Here is a 23,124-nt window from a genome sequence, read left to right as displayed (position 1 = left end):
TGTCTGTCCTGTTTCAATTTCATATTTTCTTTTCTCATTAAACAAATTTTTTCCCTTGTAGTTACTAATTGGAGTATGACACCTTTGTATCTTTTAATTTTTATCCATTCAACTCTTATTTAAACTTCAATTTATGCCTTTACAATTATAACATTCAATATAACACATAACTTCCAGTCGAATTCTACTTGGTACGTTCTTAAAATATGCACTAAGTTCTTAAAGAGAAAATATATATATAACAATAATAAATAAAATACTTATTCTATTCCAATTCAGCTCTATCATTAATGTTAGTTATAATCTTTGACATCTTTAACATTTCTTTTCAATAGGGTATCATACTACTAAGAACACTTATAATACATATTTTTTCATGTTTCTTTCATATTCCTCTTCACTTAAATTTTTATAACACATTTATAATAATTAAAATGTTCCCCTCCTTTCCTAATTTCATTCTCTCATTCTCTTTATTTCATTTATTTATTAAACATTACATTACATTACAATGAGTATTTTTATCTATCATTTTAATCACACTTGTTTCATATTTTCATTTCTATTTCTAATATAACAATACTATCTTATGTATCCTTGCAGAATCCCCCTTTCAATTAAGTTTTCACCCATTATCTCTGTGTCTTCTAAATAGGCTTAAACCCTTAATCCTTGTACGTTTTTCCTGTTTCTCTGTCCTGTTTCTGTCCTTTATAATTTCTTTTCCTTTCCCTCTTCCCCCTCTTCTTCTCCCTTCCCTTTTTGACCCCTTCTCTAATTCTGATTCTCTCTTCTGTAATCCTCTCTTCTGTTTCTTCCTAATGTTGTAATTACTTTTCAAACTATTCTTTTTTTGGAGTGTTTTTTCAAATCTTAAATTTTTCACTCTCTTTCCCCCCCTTTCCTTTCTTTTCCCCACATAGAAATACTTGGTCATTGAAGATGGCTTCTTCTTTGTCCTGTCCTTCTTGTTCTACAGGCATTTCTTGTTGTTTCTCATAGTTCAGGATCTCCATTTCTAAAAATTGAAATAAGAAGCCAAAAGAACCTCTTCCTTCTTGTGTATCTTCTTTCTGCTTTTTAAGTTCCATTCTCAATTCTTCCAAGACTGATACCATTTTTAAAACTTTTAAACAACCACCCGATTAATTTTAGTCCTTTAGATCCGATAGCCAAAAATCCAAAAATCACCAAGTAATCCAAATAATCCAAAGCTGTTTCTTCTTGCTTCTTTTTTCCACTTTCTCTTCCCGTGGTTCTCTTATCTTGTTACAAAGTTTCAGTTAAAATGTATCTTTTAGGAATCTTGTTAAAGTTTCACTATTAATTCCTTTCACTTCCAGGGTGGTCTTCTCCATTTTTCCAGATCCCACCCTTTTGTTTTTTTCCTTCTTTTAAAAGTTTTTGAGAATCCAGAAATCTTTATTATCCCTTTGACATTTTATTTTCAGCTTAAATACCTGTTAATGTCAAAGTGGATTTTTGCCGGTTTCTTGCTTAAATCTCTTAGTTGTCAATATAGGGAAGAAAAGAAGAAAAAAAACCAAATCCTTTCCCTTCCCTCTCTCATTTGCCACTTCAAAGTCTTCTTTGGGAATAATGTTGTTCTTTATAATTCAAATTCCAGGGTACCTTATATTGTTGCTTTTACAGTTCGACCCAGTCAGCCAAAGCTTTCTCTTCTTATCTTCCTCCTGCACATTCTTTTCCAGTTGAGTTCTTCTTTGAGGTGGCCATTTCTGACCACCACTGCAACCGCCTTCGGGAAAGGGAGTAATGGCCAGCTGGCGAGGAGAGATGTGACTCTCCTCGACCCTACTGGCAATCTCCCCCCTCTTTACCACCTCTATGGGGTAGCTTAGCCCCAAAACCAGCCAGCTCGGGGTGCTCCAGCGGCGAGCACAGATTGAAACTGTGCACGATCGCAGATTTCAGTCTGTCAACGAAGAAGTTCAAACCAGAAGCCACTAATCTCCATTACTTTGAGGTGGTCCAAGTGCTAGGTGAGATTGTTCTAAGTTACCCAATCTCAGTTGTCAAATCCTTCTGTTCTACGGATATTGGAGGAGCTTCATGAGTGAAAGGAACTGAAAAGATGCCAGAACCAATGGTGATATAAATAAAAAATGACTGAAACCCAAATGGCCTTATTTGTCTACATAGTGACAATAAAAGCAATAAAACATTGTCCTATGCATTTTGTCAATGGAATCAACAGCCATGTTCAGCATAATCACTGGGGTTGTGGCAAGGAGACTTTTGTTTATTTTTGTTATAGCAGCAATTGGACCACAAATCTTTAGTAATTATAACTATTGCATTAATCAGCACACAATTGGATTACTACACTGCAAACTATACTAGGTTGCCTTTGCTAATGACTCAAAACTTAGAGCTGTTTCAGTGTAGCAAATGATTGGAAACAGAACACACTACTGTAGATTTTCACATACTTTGTGGTCTCTTGGAGACCACCAGCCAGTTTTGGTGGCCAATTCAAAGTACTATTGACTATAAAGAGCTACCATGTTGTTAGGACACGTATATATCTAGAGAGCTTACCTGAAATTTTCCACTGCACCAAGACAAAGGATGTAAACCAAAAATTTCTCTGACAGTCCACCCAAAGAGGTTCTTTGTCCCTTCTCTTGTGATGCTTTGGAAATCACCAAGACTAGAAACAGTTCAATAGGCCTTTGGCCCAGAATAAGGAATGATAAGAAACTAGTTTGGAGCTATGATTATTTTAATGTAGATGAGGGTGGTAGGATTTGGGTTAAATTTTGAATGACAGACCACCTAATAATTAATACTAATAATTCTTTGTCAGAAAATATATCTTTGTATATAGGAGTGTGTCTGTAGACAAATAATTGTTGTTATAACATGCTAGCACCTTATGTTTCCCCATGCATGTGCAGAACTTGTTTTCATTTATGTAAGAAGGTTTCTTATTTCTGTACTATCATCAGGGTTAACTATAACCCTCAGAAAAGATGTGCAAGGAAATCGATCAACTTGTCATTTCTGCAAAGTACCTGAAAAGAAAAATTAATTTCCTGTTTGTGAGATTAACTTCTACTCACAACGTTCAATATCCGACTTAATTCTTAAAAAGGTCTTGCCACCGTGATCATAATTTCTTGTAATAAAAAGCAAGACTTCTAGATTTCTAATCACCATTAGAACTTGTCTTTCCTCTGTTAGATTGAACAGGGAACCAGATACCGCACTGTACCTAGTTGCTTTGAAATAAGATTTGTGTAGCATAAAATAGAAAATGAAAGATTATTTGTTCTCTGGAAAAGATTTGTTACATGAGTTTTTAGTTATGATCCCTTTATTGATGAATAGTGAAAGTAAAGAAAATTGGAAGTGATAAGTTAATAAATCAAGTAAATTAATCTTCTCTGATTAATTTGACAGTGTTTTGTGCTGCTGTATTATTCAGAGTCTTGAGATAATAGAAGTTTTATCCTACTATTGGACAATTTGGGGAAAATTAATGTGTCTCAGTGCAATTAGCTGACTTAGTGAATCTTCCAACTCTTCATTTCTGTAGAATGTTGTGATACTTTTTTTTTAATGAAGGGTTATTATTCTTGGCATTCTTGGTGTGCAGTTCAGAATTCAAATATTCTCGGGTATAAACATCTTAAAAGGCCAATGCATTTTTAAAAAACTGGTCATTAGGAATTAATGAATTTATATTGTAAAACAGTTATGGTTTTCATATAACAAGTTTTTAAATTGTTAATTGTCCTTATGACAAATTAATTTTGCTACATTTAAATGAACATAATTAGTTTATAACAAGAAAAGTTCCAGCAGCATATAAATAAATGCAATGAGTTAAAGAAAATTGTTTTATATGTAGTAAAAATGTGTTTCTGGGGTTTTATTGCATTTGTTATTTGAAACTATATTACAAGCAGAATAATCTCAAAATGAAAACTATTACATTCTAGTTAGTTTGCAAAATGTTTAGCATACTATTGTTCCTGTTATTGTGCCTCTTTTTTAATGAAAGTTCTTGATTTTTTTAAAAAATAACATACAATATAAATATTGATGGATTTTGACAGCCTGAAAAGATTCCACAAAAAGTATAAATCCTTGTAGCGTCCATTTTACTTATGAAATTTATAGATTTTTTAAAATGTAACCACTCTAAACAGTTTACAAATATAATAAAATTAATAATTGTAAATAATAAAAAGAAAAACTACATGATTATTATTTGAAAAAGAATTCTCCATTGAGAAATATAAAGAAAGTGCTGCTAAATAGTCACAGATTATATTTGTTACTATTCATTTAAATCATAGGTTGAAAACTGTAGTAGAAGAACTGATTCAGACACAGCAGGCACTTCTAAATAAGGAGGAATTAGTTCTGGAATTAGAAAAGAAGATTGAAGAGTCTTCTAAGATCTATGAAAGAAAATCTGAGTGAGTAAAAATGGCAGACATGGAAGTGTATGATATATAAAATTAATTTCCTGAGTTATTCATATAATATTCTTGAGCAAAAATCCAGATGATATACTGTAACTTATTTGCTAAGGTCATGCTTCGTTGTACCCTCTTTGAAAGTCTAGAATTATTGACTATATTTAATAACTGATTTATAAGCTAATTTAAAATACTTTTTAAAAACCTTACAGTATGTCTAGCAATATTTTTCTTTAATTTTTTTATTGTTTATTGAGTCTGTAATGGCATAATTTATTTCCTATCCCTCTGATTGAGTGTAATGATTCTAAACTGTGTATTTCTTTAATTCACTTATATGGAATTAAGGAAATTTGCATGGATTTCTTCTTTAAATTGTTATTTATTAACTTTTTCCTCTACATTAATTTTTAATGCAGCCTAAACAGATTCCTATTTTGTTCTTTCTTAGATTAGGCTCTACAAATAAAGCTTTTTTGAGGGGGAAAACAAGTTGACAATTAACAACCACTCAACCTCATCTAATATTAATTCTTGTAAGACCTTAAATCTGCTAAAAATATATTATTTGTTATGGTCTTGAGAAATGAAATACATGCTTCCATTTTGCTTTTAGTATAATTTTGAAGCTGTTCTTTTCAGCATTGTGCTTCTGCTAAGCCAGAAGCAAGCCCTTGAAGAATTAAAGCAAACTGTTCAGCAGCTGAAATGCACTGAAGTCAAATTTGCAGCCCAGAAGGAACTTCTTCAACAAAAAGTGCAAGAAAATGATGGGAAAGAGCCCCCACCTGTTGTAAATTATGAGGAGGATGCCAGATCAGTCTCTTCCATGGTAAAATTTACACTTATTTAGTAAGTTAGGATACTGTTGCTAATGTTGCTTTAAATAAGAATTGTACTGTTTGTAACTAAAAGCAAATTATGTACAGATAGTTGTCGCTTAACAACATTAATTGAATTGGAATGAGTACAACAGGGTGGGGAAGGTGTGCCTTGGTACAAGTATGGCAATACTGAGCCTGGAGGGCTTGGTGTTGTGTGGGTAGTAAGCAGAGACCACACTTATCCTGCCACTCATGGGCTCCTCTCTTCCTCCTCCTCAGTAGAAAAAACAATGGGAACAACTTAACTGAGCAACTTAACAACCTTCTGCTGGCTTCCCAGGAAAGATTGCAGATGATAATCATGTCACTTCAGGATGCTGCAGCCACTGTAAATGAGAGCGGTGGCCAAATGCCCAAATCGTAATCATGTGACCACAAGGACATTGCAGAGGCTGCAGCTTTGAGAATTGTCTTAAGTCTCATTGAGTGCCATCATAACTTTTATTTCTGAACAAATGGTTGGTAAGCGAGGACTATCTCTAGTACATTGTAAGGTATTCCTATTTTCCGACAGTTAATTGTAACAATATTTAAGACAAAACAGTGTTTATTGAGAATCTTAGGACTATTTTCATTGGCTTTAAAATGGATTCAGATGTACGGGTAACCTAAAATAAGACATGCTTAAGATTAATAAACTGATCCCAGCTAAACTATAATTGCTAAGTTCCTATGTTGAAAGTAGACATTGATTTGGTGCTATCAAAGTGATGTTGACTTATTAGCAACCATATTGATGGACCTTTTCTAAGATGATTTGTCATTACCCTGATCCTACACATCTGCCAATGGTGTACTGTAATATGTACTGTTGTAATCAAGTGCATCCATTTTGTTGCTGGTTGTTGTCTTTTCTCACAACTTTTTCAGCATTACTGACTTTTCCAAGAAGTGGATCTTCTTATAAAATATCCACAATATGATAATTTGAGCCTGATTGTTTGTGCCTGTAGTGAAAATTATTTATTTTCTTTGCTGTCCATGATGTTCTCAAGAGCTCCTTCCCACAACAAAATGAAAACATCAGTGCTCTTTCTATCCTGGAACAGTAAAAAAAATACATAGTACTTACTTGTTATATTCATACAATTATACATTTTGTCTCTACAGCAGGCAAAAAATTTGAAAGAGATTAATTTTATCATTCATAAATTTGCTTCAAGTTAGTCTTGATTCCTGGTGACTGCAAGGACAAGTCTCTGCAGTTTTCTTGGCAAGGTTTTTTGGACGTGGTTTGCCCTTGCTTGTTCATTTCCTTAGGTTAAGAAAGACTCCAAGGTCACCCAGCTGACTAAGGCAGGACTGGAACTCCTGGTTTCTAGTCTGATACCTTAACCACTACACCAGACTGGCTCCTTGGCTCTCTGCCTCGAATTACTGAATAGGATTTTTAAAAAAATACAAAGATTTTATGCTGGTCTTCAGAGAACTAAAAGTATTCTTATTTTGAAATCCTGATACCAAATCAAAATCATATATTTATTTTCAAGACAGAATGTTATATATTTGGAGACATATCTTCATGAGAATATAATACTGTAAAAACTTCGCATGTAAATGAGAAATGGTCATTGTAAGAATTTCAGGATGCTGTGGTCTTCTGGATATTGTCTTATAACTATACTACTATATTTAGATATATAAATACTACTTCTTTCCTCTCTTGATCTGTTTACTCCATTTTTCAGACCTGGAATTATATTAATTTTTATGACGATATACTGTCTTGGCTTACTTAGTATCTATGGTAGGAACTTTTGTTTGCAAAACAAATTAGATATACATTTTCTTTCTCTGTGTATGTACACACAGTTTTCATTTGTAAAATAATAAAGATAAGCTTTCTTGTAAGCATATTTCCCCAAAACAACCTAATTATAGAAGCAATAAAACAGCTGAAATCATGAAAAAATCCGGTGCCTGAGATTTTATTCAGTCTATGTGCCAACTTGTATTTTTTTAAAATGCAAATTCCAAATTCTAAGGTATTTATTTGTATAACATCTTTTATAAGCTAGAGGCTATATCAAGGCTCTGAGGTTATGCTTTATGGATAAGTAGACTTTTAAATATGACTTGTCAAAATAGTTTCATCTAATTCTATAGAATTAAATCAATCTACCTATTATTTAGTATTGTTTTTTATCCATGGTATTGCCCATAAAACTCAAACACCTGAGCTGGCAAGAATTTAGTCCCTGAATTTGAGAGAGAAATATTGAATACTTTTGAAAAGTACAGAAACAGCATTGACATAATCTATATTTCAATGTATGATAGGCAACAAAAGTAAAAACAACAAATCGCTGGTGTGCAATAAAGGTTTCATTTTTAAAAAAATGTGAGGAAAAAATAGACATCTTAGATAAAATTCCCCAAGTGGCAAATGTATATGTCTTGAGCTGATGGTCCCAGGAACCCTCTTTGTCTTTTGTAAAATATGTTGCATCTCCTCCTTTCCCACTGAGTTTGTTTCTTTCTTAGCTTTGATCAAGGACTTTAGAATACAGTCCTATTGTTTGATTATTCTCATTGCTGTTCCTGAAAAAGCTAATTTTTCCACATCAAAGGATATGGCTTTAGCTCAAAGGAAAAACATGATTTCCTAAACCTAAAATTCTACCTAACAATGGTCACATCTTGACAATATTGTTTCCTCTTCTTTTGATGATTGAAAATGAAATATAAAACAGGTATTCATTAATTTTAAGCAAATTGTGTTCATTGAAACAGATTCATTTGTAAATTAATTTGCCATGTGTTGGGGCATGGGTTTAGATATGTTACCAGCAGACGTGTTCTCCAAATATAATGCAGATATGGTAATTATTTTTCTTCCTACTACAGTATTTTTTTAAAACCTCATAGCATAGATAGGAGAAAAAAGAAGAAAAATGTTGAACTAAGGTAGTATAGTTTCAGGAAGTTTCAAATGTAATCTTTTACATCATAATTCCATGATCACCATGTGCTACAGTAGCAATTTCTAGTGACACTTGTTTGCTTAGTGCTTTCTACTGACACTTGCTTTTGCTTTGTAAGATGGAGTTCCTCTCTCAATTAAAGAAACATTTTTTCAGAATTTGTATTACTAAGACTGTTTTTAAACAGTGTGCCTCTTTCAGTTCAATTGAGTTTTTTTGCATAGCAGTTTTGCTATCAGTTTTTAACATATACTTTATTTTGTATTACTGTTCATATCTGTCTGAACTGAGGTCTTTAAAATAGTTGTTAATCAGTGGGTCCCCACTCTGTTTACTTTGTTGTTACCACACACTTCTCAGATTTAGAGCCCAATTCCACTTTTTTTTTGTTAGGTTAATAGATAGTCATGGATACTAGCTATGTTGCTCAAGAGAGTTCAGTCTTGCCCTTTTTATATTTTAAGAAAAAAAATCTAGTTTAAAAATATAAATATTAAAAAAAATAAATGTCCATCATGAGGCAGACTGACAGGAATTCTTTAACATTCCATGCTGTAGCAATGGCAGGCTTTCATCTCTGCTGCAGTTAAGCTGAGGCAGCAAGCTTGTACCTTTTGCCTGGGACAGCAGGCAGGTAGTCTTTCCAGGCTTGAGGTGGTTTACTCGCTCTGGACCCCAGCGCCTCCTGTGCATAAAAGAGTGTCTTCCTCTAAAAATTTCCTTCCTCCCAATGATAAAGGCTTAATTGTATTCTCTCCTCTTTCCAAAAATGGTTGTAATTAATACCTGTTCAGTTTAGCACTGCACAAAATCCATGATTGTTGTTAACTTTACAAGTAATCCTCAAATTAATTTACAGTTGAGCCCATGTGATGACCATCTTGCTCAACTACCCCAATCCCTACTTCGCTCCGTTATGGTCATTAAGTGGATGGAGCGAAAGAACTGCTTGCCAATGAGGGGCAGGTATACCCCCTCTGTGTGTAGAAGAGGATAGTGGCACTGGGCTGGAGAAAAGAAGTCCAGATCTTCCTGCAGTTCCCATTCCCTCTGTGGGCAGAAGGGAACTCTGCCTCAAAATTCAAGCAGGATTTTGACACAGAGCATTTGAGCATTGGGTATTAGGTGTCAGTCCCTAGAAATGAAAGAGAGTTTTCTTGCAGGCACGTTATATCTGCATTATGTTTAATTAATTTAGATAATATCCTTTTTCTCTTAATTGTTGAATTTAAACCATTTATGTTTATTGATAGTAATTTTTTTTCTTCTCCCATCTATTTAGTTTTGTTTTGCTCTTTGTCGTGTAACAATTCCTCTCTCTTCTTGCGCTTGTATTGATGTAGTTCCTTCTGTCTTTTGTTGTGAATAGGTATTTTCTTGATTTCCTACCGTTCCAGTTCTATTTTTATGTCCACTGTATTCTTCTTGAAACTTTGTGTCCAATTTCTCCTACTATTTTGCTCCTGTGGGCCCACCATCCGTTCGTAAAATCCTGGGCTTTTTCCATAGTATCTATTTTGATTTTCCTCTCTTTCCACGACACTAACATTCCTTCTGGAATAAGCCATTTAAATGTGATTCTTTTTATTTAAATATGCTGCCAGGAATTTATAGTCACGCCTTTGTTCCCTTATTCTCCTCGGTATCTGTTTAAGAATCACAATTTCTTTCTCTTTGTAGGTTATAGTTTTATCTCTTGAGGTTCTGTATATCATGTCTCTGAACACATCTTCTAGTGAATCGTATATGTACTTCCCTAGAACAATTGTGGCGTCTTGCATAATTTGTATTGACCCTGTAGACTTCATCAAACTCTTTTGAATTTCATCTTTATCCATCTTCAATAAACCGCCAGTATTTCTGCCATCATGTATTCCAAGTCTTCTTCTTTTGATTCTGTCACATTTTGGAATCTTAGGTAAGTTGCTGCCTTGTCCATTTCTAGGAGGACAAGGGAGTCCTCCATTTCTTTGCTCATGCTTTTGAAATCTTCATCCACCCTTTCTAATTCCCTTTCTGTTCGTTCGGTTCTTTTCTCTACTTCTTTTATTATAACTTCGCTTTTCTCCAAGGCCTGCTGCAACACCCCACTTTATCCTCTACTTTATTGATATCTGCCCTTGTTTCACTGTGGTTTTTAATCATTGTTTCTTGCAATCTTGTCAATGAGTCCTGTAAAGTTAGGAACATTGCTTGATATTCGTGACATTCGAGATGCTAGTTGACTTCTCTGTGGTAGTGTTTCCTCTATTGTTTTTGTGCCATGGATGATAAATCAATCCCTCAGGCAGTGCTTTATACTGGGTTTTTTGTGCATTTCACACTCTCCCCAACCATACCATGCCTTTTGCATATTCTCTCATGTTTCTCCCCTGACCTTTGCCACACTTCCTGTGTACTTCTTGTGCACCCTCACTGTGCTTCCCCCATGCATTCCCTTATCCCCTCCCCATTTGGCAGCCACCACTTATATGTTTGATCACCTTGTGCCAACATCCACATTGACTTTGGTTGTGGGAAGCCAGCAGGATGTCATGTTGCTAACAACCATGGGATTTGGTTAATGAAGGTACCTGGGACTGCAAGATCCCAATTATTCTGGTAAGTTGAGGACTATATGTAAACACTAATACCTTGCAGGGTGGTAGAAAGAATATAATGGTACAGCTTTATAGGCAACTTTGAACATTAATGGAACTTGCCATTTAACATATCGTAACTGTCCAGATTTGCTGCAAAGAATAATGGACATCAAAAATTGGTTCCATTGATGGAGCGATCTGACCTTATACCTTCTCCCATTGGATACAACCTTTTGCATGCCACCTTGAGCTCCTTGGGGGAGGTTTAGTTTCAGATAAAATAAATTTTGTGAAGAGTTTGAACTGACCTTTTCTCTTGTAAAATATTCAATGCAGTTAACATTTATTAACCTTCAGGGCAAAAGCTCTATAGGGAAAAGATTTTTTATATTTTTACAACTCTTGCTCTATTTTGATTGAATAATAAAATTAAATTTTAAGATCCTTGCTTTAAAACCCTGATTTTTCCTTTTGTTTCCTCTTATGGAAATGAATTCAAATTTAAAATCACAGAATCACAGGAAAGATCCATAGAACAAAGAGAAAATCTACCATTTATATGGCTACTCATTTCCATAAATGAGCTGGGGCAGCTAACAATATTAAAGCAAAAGTAAAAATAGATATATACAAAAGTTTAAAATATATAGCAGTTAAGAAAAAAACAGTACAACTATTATCATTCCAGGAGAACAAGCTCTTTCACACACTTAGGTCCTCAGGCCCAAGCACAGGATCAGGTTTTTAAGGCCTTAACAAAGGCCAGTGGGGGTTTTGGCTAGTTAAATCTCTAGAAAAATAATGTTTCAGATGCCAAGCATGAAAGCAGAAAAGAGTCTTCTGGGCCAACGCTTCTTAACCAATGTGACTTGGAGCATGTCTCTCCTGTCAGATTGGGTAGGATGAGTAGAAACAACTGGGAAGAGATTGAATGAAATTCTTCATTTCCCCCAAAATTGGGATTTCAGAATGAAGTAATACTTTTTATGAAGTATGATTTTTTTTAAAAAAAAAAGTAGTGCTAGAGAATAGCCTCCACAGAATAAATCACTGATAAGCTATGATTTAAAGTTACATGTAGAAACCTTGGATGAATATGCTGTTTTCTCCTTTTTCAGTGTAACTATGAACTTACAGGTTTTCAATATTGATACTCTGTTATAAACATTGCCTTTTTTCCTTAAAACATATAAAATATAAAAAAATTACTCAGTAACATACCTTTATGGAAAGGAGATCTTGCTAGGGCATTAGAAAGATGCTAGCATAATCATGAATTGTGCTGATTTGATCCTGAGTTTGAAGCTGGTTGATATTGTATAGTATAGGAATAGTAGTAGGGGAAGGCATAATTAATTCTCAGCTAGAGAGGAGAAAAAGCCAGGGTGATAACATAAATAACCACAAAGGCTTTAATATACAGTATATAGAAGGAAACATTATAAAGGTATATCCAAAATTATTGCTTTTTCTGTTTCAATCCTGATGTATTGAAACAGTTATGTCCATTGTATCTATGTCAGTTTGATGTTATAAACTAAAAATCTCAAGCTTACATGGGCAATGCTAGGTTATCATTTTTTATAACAGTTCACCAGCAGATGGAGCTCATTGCCAGCTTAAAGCCATGGTTTTGAATTTTTTGAAAATGGCTTATAGAACAAAATGGTTTATAGAACAAAACTTATCTGTGAATAGAATCTCTTTATAAAATATCACAGGAAATGCCAGATAAAAATAGTAGCTTCCATTGTAACCAAAGAATTTGTGAGCAAAATGCCTCAGAGCACAATTTCAATTACTTTTTTACTTTCTTTTTTAAACAGAGAATTGGACTCTGCACAACTTTGCTTTGTGCATAAATATTATCTGCTGACCAACTTGTATTTTCTTCATTTTAGTAACCCTATTTCAACTGAAAAGAAAAAAGAACTGGTTTTTTTTTTCAGTTTAGTAATTAGAAATCCTTATTAATCTTTTGAATTCTTCCAGTAGAGCACAATGCAAATCCTCACTAATCCTCTTGAGTTCTGCTAATGTATCTCAACCTACCCTCTCCGTGTTTTTGTATTAAACCATAATTATGTGCCCAAATTATTAACATAGCTTGGCTATGATATAATAAGGTTAGAGTCGAGACATAATCAACTTAGAACTGTCCTGATAGCATATCTGGTTCCTTTTCAGTCAACACAGAATATTGCCTGTAAATCTTTAGAACTTAGAACAAAAAAAAAATCAATATTTTCTGGGCAAGATGCCATAGAATGTGGTAGAGCTGCTCCACTTCTGGTATAGGAAAGTCAACTATCATATTGTGTAGTGGTGGAAAGCCCTCAACATTAGCTGTATTCTCACACCAGTAGGGATTCAAATTTAAGTATTCCAGAAGTGTGTGAGGAACTGGTTCAGTAAAGATCTGAGGTTCTTTATTTTCTGGAGTAGTTCTGAATTACTCTGGTTTTTTATTCAATTTATGATCTGTCAGGAGAGATGGAGAAAAAGAGAAAAATGTAAAGAATGCTGATTTCCCTCTCCAACTTAATCTCTGTTTTGCATCCTATGTCCTTGCAAGTGTAGATATGGCATTTGATGTGCTACAGAATTTCTCATGACATTGCTTTATCAACCAATGCTTTTTGAGTTGGTGCATTATTTCAGAGTTAATTTTAATGGTGCCTGTTATGAAGATTACAGTTGTATAATTACATAGAAAAAAAATCTACAAATGTATTTCCCTCTGAGTTGCATGGTAGGGAGTTGGGAGAGGTCTGGGCAGAAGTTCAAAACTCCATCCCCTGTAAGTGTCACTGTGTTCAAAAGGCTCTATATTACCTTGAAATATATTTTAATTTTTATATATATATTTATGTTTTTGTTCAGAAAAGCAGAGAAATTAATAAGTTATTTAAAATGCAAAAGCTTAGAAATTACTGCGAACAATATTTAAACTAAACTTTCTAAATAGAGTATAGGGCAAAATTATCTCTAGAGGGAAGACATTTTATCTCCTGGGAACAACAAGGAGAATACTCTCTCCAATTTGCAAGATAGGCAAGTCTTTCACAGAAAGATATTTTTAGAAGTAAATAGCCAGACATATTTGTATAAAGAGAAGTGGTCACACAGAAAGTCGTATCTTAAGCTGCTTAGTGCTTTACAGATCAATAGTACTCTGGAAAAGTAGTGCAACAAGCTTTCATTTTATTCCATAAGTCAGACAAGAGTTTCAACAGTATAATATTGCCAACAGACAAAATGGGAAACTCTTTAAAAGCATTTAGGAAAACACCCAGGGTGGTTACCCAAGTGCACTCAACACTGTCAGATTGTCAGATGAAGCATCTGGAATTTCTATAGGATACAGTCTGAGGCTCTTAACCTGCTGTACGTTGAGGCTAATAACCCACCACACAATGTTGGAAAATGTCCCTTGCTTTTTTCAGGCAGTTCAGAGTTTCTCAATTTGTATTAGTTTTGTATTTTAACTTCAAGAAAAACACTATTTAAAATTAGTTTTTATCAATGTGTAGCTTTTTCTGAATGAACTCTTAAGGATGGATGGCAGTAGAAGGTTCTTTTCATAGTGTTTTATGCCCAGTGAGATTTTATGTTTTTCATGAAACATGCTATTTTATAATAAATGAAATTAATTATGAACTTATTTTAAATTCTTAATTTTATTTCTGCCAAGCGATATAGATATTCCTTCCTAGTAGATTATAAAGCCACAAACGGCTCTTGCTTCTGGGAACTTCTGAATGATTATACAGATTTAATGCATGGTCACACAGAATTAAATTTCAGTTTTTTAAATAATGTTTGCTCTGAAACCAATGTGCATAGGATTGTGGTATCAACTTTTAAAACATGTGATGGAGCTTAGAATATTTGTAAAATACATTGAATGCCAAAATGAAACTTTTCTCTTGTCTCAAAATAGGCATGGAAAATATACGTGGGCTGCATGATTGTACTCAGTTGTATAAAGGTTGTACAAGTAGTTCTCCTTCAAATGATGGTGATAAATGAGAGGACTTACAATCATTCCTCATAGTTGTGGTTGTCACAACATCTTCCCGGTTACATGATTGCAGTTGGACATTTGGACATTGACTTGCAAATTACAACATTCATTACATCTTTTGATCACATGATTGCTATTTGTGACCTTCATTTCTGGCTTCTGACAAGCAGGGTCAGTGGGGAACAGTAGGTGGCTATAAATGACAATCAGGTGATCACTAGACACTAACTGCTTGGGACCTATTGACGGCAACCGCAACTGCCAGTTATCATGTTGTTTAGTGAAATTGTTGCCAGTCCCAATTTCCATAGTTACCATAGTTAATTGAGAACTACCTGTATTTTATTTGTTAAAACAACCAAACTTACTAATTCAAGAAATATATTAATTTCAAATCTCAATTTAATTTTTTTTTCTATAATATAAATCATCCTAAAGTAAGAGTCCACTTATCCTGCTTCAGATACTACCTTTTTATGATTTACTTGGTGCAATTATAACTCTTCTTATTGCATAAGTATTCAGACAAACAACTCAACTGAAGTTATAACTTCAATTGGTCAGTGTTTAATTTCAATTTTGGAGAAGAATTATTGGGTCTTCATACTCTTTGTGTCTACATTGGCATCACCAGATATGAAATAGGACTTTGAGTCTTAAGAGCACAAGAGTAGACCCTGCAATCTTTCTCACAATGGCTAGCCAGATGCTTCTAACATTTCACAAGTGGGAGGTAGAAACATATTGTTCTCTCACCATTATTCTCCTAGGACTGGCATTTGTATTGAATCTTCAAACAGATATTGTATTGAATCTTCAAACAGATATTACTTGATAAATCTGCCTTCAGTGAGTTTACCAAACTCCCTTATTTTTCTTAATTATCATTTATACCCCCTTGCCTTGAACAGATATTAAACAGACGAGGCTATAATTTCACCTATTTCCCTTCCCTCTTTAAAAACTGGTGTAATATTGGCTTTCTTCCAGTCCTCTGTCAATGAAGCCCTATGAGGAACAGGGTTCATATTTTTCCTATGAGATTAGTAATTTCACATTTAAATTCTTTCAGAACTCTGGAATGGATCCCACTAGGACTTGGTGGTTCATTAGTGTATAGTTGTAGAGATTAAGGAAGAAAACTTAATAGAGATATGCAGGATTATTTTCCAAGGCAAAAAAGGAACCAAAACACTTTTTAAAAATCTAGTATGAGACAATATTTGGAAATAGCTTGGACAGGTGCTTCCATAAGTCACTGGAGTATAAAAATGAAGAAGAGGTTGCAAGATTTTGTTACTATAACCAATCTCAATAAAAGTTGATTTCCTGGTCTGGTCTACCTAGCAGGGCTGAAAGTATTCCTGAGAGAGGGAGCAGATAGATAGGTGGATGGATAGGATAGGATAGGATAGGATAGGATAGGATAGGATAAGATATAGAGAGGGGGGAAGTAGGATTATCCTTGCCATTCTGTGAAGCCTCCTTGTGCTGCTGTTCAGTGCCTTTTCCAAATGATTAAGCAGTAAGAATACTAATCTCTTGCTTGCTTTATCCTTGATACATTGGGCTTAAAAGTAGAGGTAAGAGAATGACCAGTGACAATGAGTGGCTGTTGATAACCACATACTGATTTTGGAAGTGGCATTGCTGTGAATTAATTCTTCAGTCAATCAAGACATTGTTTCAGCTAGTATTTCTCAGTACAATTGGTACAGTTGCTTAATGCTATGTATTAGTTTGTCTAGCTGTTCAGGATATATTGTGGCACTACAGCATTATTCATCACAGCAGAATGCATGCAAGTGTTCTAAGCATTCTCACCTGCAGAATTCTTATATTCAAAGTGACACAGGGAAACTGTCAGCTTCTGGGGTGTTCTGTCAGTTCAACAATTGGAGCTAAAGAGTGGAGGTTGAAACAGCTGCCTAATAGCTGCTTGCTTGCTTAACAAAATGGAATCATTTCAATGATACCTTGAGTACTGTCAAAGAGTTTACTTATGAATAAGAATGGAAGTAAATAGTTGATAACTTTTATAGTAAGAGGGCTCCTAACAGCCTATAAATAGAAGAAATAAATGTGACACTTTGCAAACTTTTTGTTATGTAGCATAGAGTAATCCAGCTTGCCTTCCTATGAGATCAAATACATTCTGGGTTGAAGATAGTATGCCAGCTTATTCCAAAACTGAACAAAATTGTTTTCAGTATATTAGATTGCTATCTCACAACTAAATATTGTTCATATTTGGGTCAATCTGTTTAGCATACTGAGAGGTTATATATTTCTGGCTTAGTACTGCTATTCACTATGGCTCAAAAATGCAACAAATGCTCAGCATTACATGATAAACCAGGTCCTGGACTCTGTACTACATGTGAAAACGTTGAACCTATGGTTTCGTCTGTTACTACCAAATCTCTGCCACTTTCCTCATATACAGCATCCACAAAAGTTAAGGTAAGAAGAATATATTCTTTGAAAGACAATACTTTTACTTTTTAATTTTTTCCCTCTTTTGGTATGTGCAAGAAGCTGACAGATGATATTGTTACTTTAACAGACAAGCAGTTTGCTTTCTATCCATTGCCCAATATATTGCCCATCCACTTTGCCCAATATATTCCACAATAACATGGAGTGATAAGACTTCAGGGTTGAGCCCTCCTCGCTGACGGACTGTAGATCATGACTGTCTGTGGCTATGGTCCGTGCTCTTTCGTCGGAGAGCCCCAATCATTGCGATTAGGAGCTGAAGCTGCCTTGGAGGGGCAGTGGAATAAGGGGAAGCCACAAGCCAGGTTGAGGGGAGCCCCATCTCCCCTCCTGGGCTTGGTCTTTTTCCCTCCGAAGACGACTGAAGCGGTCTGAAATGGCCACCCCGAAGAGGACGACTCAGCTGGACTAAGATTTGTGCAGGAGGGAAGAAAGAGGTGGACATCTGAACATCTGAACTGGGACAATGGGGCGAAACAACTAAACAAAAAGTACCCCGGGATTAAGGTAACATTGAACTTTTAAGAAAAGAAAAGTGAGCAGCGGAAATACAAAGGGACAGGGAAAAAAAATAAGAAAATAATTTTGACAGCTAAGCGGGGCTTCGAACCGGTAAAGGAAGAAGCCGGAACTAAAGACTTAATTAAATTGGACTAAAATATTTTGGCAATAAATAGGCATAAAATAAAGCTGGATTTATGATTGCCAAAAAATAATAACAATAAGATTTACAAATTGGAGACTGGATTGTACTGGAATATTGAGGTTCAAAAAACCCTGAATAAAAAAATAGGGGGAAAAGGTGAGGACTTTGTATAATGGAGAGGTGCCATCTTCTGACAAAAACTCAAAAGGGAAAGCATCCTGTTTCTGTATGAACTTGTGTTGATATAATGTTAAAAAAATATTGAAACAAAGTAAGAATCTTAGAAAGTGAAAACTGAACCAGAATAAAGAAAGAAGCAAGGAAAGACTGATTGTGGGATTGATCTACGTTTTTGGTATAGACCCTCGGCTGGAACAACTGAGAACTTTAGAAAATTGAAAGAAGAAAGAAGGAAAGTAAAAGTGTTTTTTGTGGACTTCAACGATTATAAAATATAAGAGTGTGTAATGATGATAACTCTTTGGGAATTAAAAATGGAACTTAAAAATATGAGAGAACTACTACAGGAAAGAGGCGAATCACTTTGCTCTGTGTTGGAAGAAATGGAAATGGCAATTGAAGAACAAGAAGAAAGAACTTTAGAGGAGGAGGAGTCGATTCAAGGAGAAGCCATCTTAAATAGACAATTAACACAAAAAACACTACAAAAGCAAGAGGAAAGAAGGAAGGCTAAAAAGTTGAGATTTAAGAAGGTCATCAAAAAGGGGAATACCTGTGAAATCAGGAGAGGTAGAAAGATCCAGCAGAAAAGGGGAAAGGAAGATATCAAGAAAGAGAGGGATATAAACTGGAATGAGAAAAGAATGGGAGGAGAGGCAGTAAGAAACAGGTGCATGAAATAAAGAACTACGGAAATAGTAAATGATGAAAAATCATTTTTTCAGAGATTATGGTTGATGAATTAAAAGGGATTCTGCAGGGTGACGGGGTAACAAGAATATATTTGCAATTAAAAAAAATACTTAGAAAATAGGGTAATATAGATTATTAAAGGAGGGATAGATACTGATAACTCTTATTAGATGAATTTATATCTTTATTTTTATTCTTAAAAGAAAGTTAAGGTTTATTGAAGAAATTGTAATAATTGAAATGGATGTGAGATGTTTAAAAATGAAGTTAATATCAATGACCAGAAATTGAATAGTCAATTTTTTCCCTTTTACTTCTTTTGAAATTAGAAATAAAATTAAGGGGGGGAAATATGTTGCAGAATCCAAATGAAAAGATGTAATGATTATTATTGTAACTACTTAAAAATAATGGTTTATTGGGAATTAAGATGAGGGAATAAAAGGTATATTTTAACCACTGAGGTGTCACACTCAAAACAGTAAAAAGGGGGGAAACCTGTACTTGTTTCTTTTTCTTTTGTGTTAAAACTTGTATTTATCTAGAATCTATAGAAAGAATGTGTGATGGAAAGAAAATATGGCAGATTAAAGAAATACTTAAATTAATAAGCTAATACAGACTATTAAAAGGAAGGAGAGACATTGGTAACTTTTTTTATTAGGCAAACATATTGTTATTTTTATTTTTAAAATAAATATTAAAGGGTTATATTTGAAATAAATAAAACAAAAAGATGTTTTGATTGAGATGAATGTAAGAGACTAGGATTAATTTTCTTTTTTTCCTCCTTTCTAAAAGTTTGAAATGGAAAAGGTAATAATAGAATTAAGTATGCATATATGAAAGTATAACTATTGTCATATTTGTACGTAAAAGTGATGACCCTGAAATATGTTGTCCACTTAAAAGAGGTTTTTGAGGTTTTTGTTTTTATGTAAAAAATTGAATAAAATTTGTTTTAAAAATAATAATAACATGAAGTGGTAAAAAGAAATTTGTCCACTGATTTATATAGTGGATTCTTGGATTTGTGTGGTTATTTTTATGGTGTGCTTAGGTAGTTCATTTGCTACTGTTACTCTAATAAATTTGCATAAAATTATCAATTCCGAATATTTTTCAGTAAGTATATTCTGGTATTTTTCTCCCTTTGAGGGAGAGAATAAAAGCCAGTGAAAGCAGTGAATATCCATAGTTAGTTAAATAAGCCAAAAAGCTGGATCCACACAAGACATTGAATCATAAAATTTAATTGTCATCTATAGTGATTAAATTCATAGCCTGTGAAGAGTCAGCACTATAGAAACCACGAAGTCAAACATGATGTATTATCCTAGTTCTGAGGGTGCTGTAAGGAAATTAGGATGTCAGATATAATCACATAGGATTCAAATAATGCACATAATTCTAATGTGGTCATGAGTAGCAGATAGGGCCACTAATATGTGCATATACAAATAAGTTAAAATATTTTTGCTTGTTTATAGTGATACTTATGTTTTTCCCAAACTCCATCACTCTGCTAAACAAATAATTCCCTCAACACTGTCCAACTATTTACAAAGTCTGCACTACTATTACTATTAACCTTCTCATCACTCCTTATCACCCATCCCCTCCCACTTGTGACTGTATGACTGTAACTTTGTCGCTTGTATCCTTACTATCTATATTGACTGTTTCCTAGTATGATTTGATTGCTTATTGTACCCTATGACTATTATTAAGTGTTGTACCTTATGATTCTTGACTCTTGATGAATATATCTTTTCTTTTATGTATACTGAGAGCATTTGCATCAAGACAAATTCCTTCTGTGTCCAATCACACACGGCCAATAAAGAATTCTATTCTATTCTAGTGATGGTGTCCACTGGTCCAATAAACATATATATATTTTAAGACTAATTTTCAGATGAATAAAAATAGACTAATAATAGACATAGGAAAAAATTCACCATTCCATTTCATGGGCTTACATCTGAAGCTGGAATAAGTGCAATAGCACTTAGACATGTACTGCTTCAACAGCCCTTTCTAAGTGGTTTACAGAATCAGCATATTGCCCCCAACAATTTGGGTCTTTATTTTACTTACCTTGGAAGGATGGAAGGTTGAGTCAACCTTGAGCCTTTTAGAATTGAATTGCCAAAATGCTGGCAGCTGGCAGTCTGCAGAAGTATCCTGCAATACTGCATTTTAACCACTGTGCCACCACGGCTTTTAAAAATACTGTTATTTAGCAAACTCTACATTTTGGTTAGAAAATGTAAGACTGTTCATGCACAGAAATGAATTATAATTTATAGATTAAATATATAATACCCAATATTTAAATATTTCATAAAATATCTATTGTTATAATATCACAATACATAAGCATTATCAGCTTGCATTTTTACATTTCTCATTATAAAAAACTCATGGCCTGCAGTTTAAGATTCTATACTGAGTACTATGAAATCTCAGCAATTACAGAAAAACATTACATATATAGACTTTAAAAATATTTGTCATATACATGCTGATTAAGTATGCATCATAAATTCTGTTGCCTATTTACCAGAAATATCTGTTTTGTTTTAATCTTCTAGAGGTTGCATATTTCTTTTTGTTTCAATTTTTTATAAGGATAATATTTAATCTTTAATACAGTTAATGTAGGTTTAATTGCTTAAAAGGACATTTTTTTCCACTATTGTACCAGAAGCTGATTCAGTTGATTTATTGAAGTAATATATTTTTGTATCTTTTGTAATTAATTTTTTGGTTGAAGATATAATGCTAGGTAAATCAAAAGCACAAGTCTCTATATGGTTTTTCAAATAAAAATATTTTTTGAAACTTAATAGATTTGATAGCATTCACATTTAATTTTTAAAGTATTATCTCTATATAATAAATTACAGATACTATAAAAGCAGCCTAAGCATGCCATTCTTTCTGTGTTTGTGTGTGTCTGTAAATAAAAAGGTAAAATTAAAGATTTTGCTTGTTTATAGTGATACTTGTATTAAATCTAGTGATGGTATCCACTGGTCAAATAAACTGCTCTCCAAATTGGAGCCTTCAGAACTTTCCCCGTATCTGTTCCAATGATTTGAAGGACTTATCAGGGAAAAAGTTTGAAGGACTTGTTTGGAAAATAAAGGGGAAATTCTGTTGTATGATTATTATATTAAAAGAAAACTAGGGAATAACTGTATAAATCTGTTCTGTAAAGGTAAATATAGTAAGGCAAAAATGTTTATGATCATTTTATTGTATTCATAATTAAAAAGCAGTCTAAATGAGGTCTGTCATGTAAAAACTTACTATATGTTTACACACCCTTCTCTTTCTCAACGTTTGTTGATAAATAATAATATAAACCTTGTCAAAGAAAAGTGTGGATTGATATTTTACAAGATTGACTCTGGATCTCATAGAATCCTTGGACATTCATAGAAAATAAGATCAGCTCAGCAAAGTCAAAGGGAGTGTGGGAGGCGAAGATGAGCTAAAATTGTAGAAGAGGTGGTGGTGTGCAATCTTATCCATTTTATTTCAGATTGAGATTTTGTGCCACTATAGCAGTTGTTTTGTGAATGTACAGGTATGTCATGGAGCTATTTTGTTAGCGCACTGATAACACACAACATTTCAAAAGTACCTCTAGTTCAAAAGTTCTACTACTCAATGTAAACTTAAATGATGCAGTTTATGTGGCATGTCCAGAATTGTAATGAGTTACTACCTTTGTAGAGATATAGTTTTTTGAGATTAAGCTGTCAGTTCCTTCCATAATGTCTGTGCAAAGGAAATACTGGAAAGAAGGACTCAATTTCCTCCAATAAATAAACTGGCTCTCCATTTGCTCTGCATAGCCATTTTGATTTCTGGAAAATATTGGTGAAATCTATGATTTAAATATATTTTTACAGTGAGAAGATTAAAAACTGTAAAATAAAGTGATAGATCACCTAAATTTGAATCCTTTTAGGCGTTATCATAATTTTACTTTACATATTTTTGTTTTGCTTATCTTGGAGTAGTTTAATTATTTTATGTGAATAGGATTTATGAAGAGTAGCTGTGTAGCAGTGGTTCCGTAACTTATTAACTATCTAATGTTATTCTGAGAAAAATATTTTAAGAAATATTAAACAAAATGTTAAATTTTGTTCAGCATTTTATAATGTATATATCAAAATGTAGAATCAATTTGTAATTTATAATAATCATATACTTAC

The 23,124-nt window shown here is 33.7% G+C and overlaps 1 protein-coding gene across 9 annotated transcripts in view; it reads left to right on the top strand.

Moving 5' to 3' along the window:
• Window positions 1–23,124, top strand: part of FER (FER tyrosine kinase) — a 129,555-nt gene that overhangs the window by 41,982 nt on the left and 64,449 nt on the right. For all 9 annotated transcript variants that reach the window (XM_026719707.2, XM_026719697.2, XM_087926986.1 and 6 more), the window contains 2 exons: window positions 4,329–4,451; window positions 5,097–5,286. In XM_026719707.2, coding sequence (XP_026575492.1) covers window positions 4,329–4,451; window positions 5,097–5,286 — 313 coding nt within the window. The remainder of the gene's footprint in view (window positions 1–4,328; window positions 4,452–5,096; window positions 5,287–23,124) is intronic.

The sequence above is a fragment of the Pseudonaja textilis genome, chromosome 2, assembly GCF_049901715.1.
Source record: "Pseudonaja textilis isolate UNSWEBS1 chromosome 2, rPseTex1.2, whole genome shotgun sequence".
Lineage (NCBI taxonomy): Eukaryota > Metazoa > Chordata > Lepidosauria > Squamata > Elapidae > Pseudonaja > Pseudonaja textilis.
This window is presented reverse-complemented; position numbering and strand designations above follow the sequence as displayed.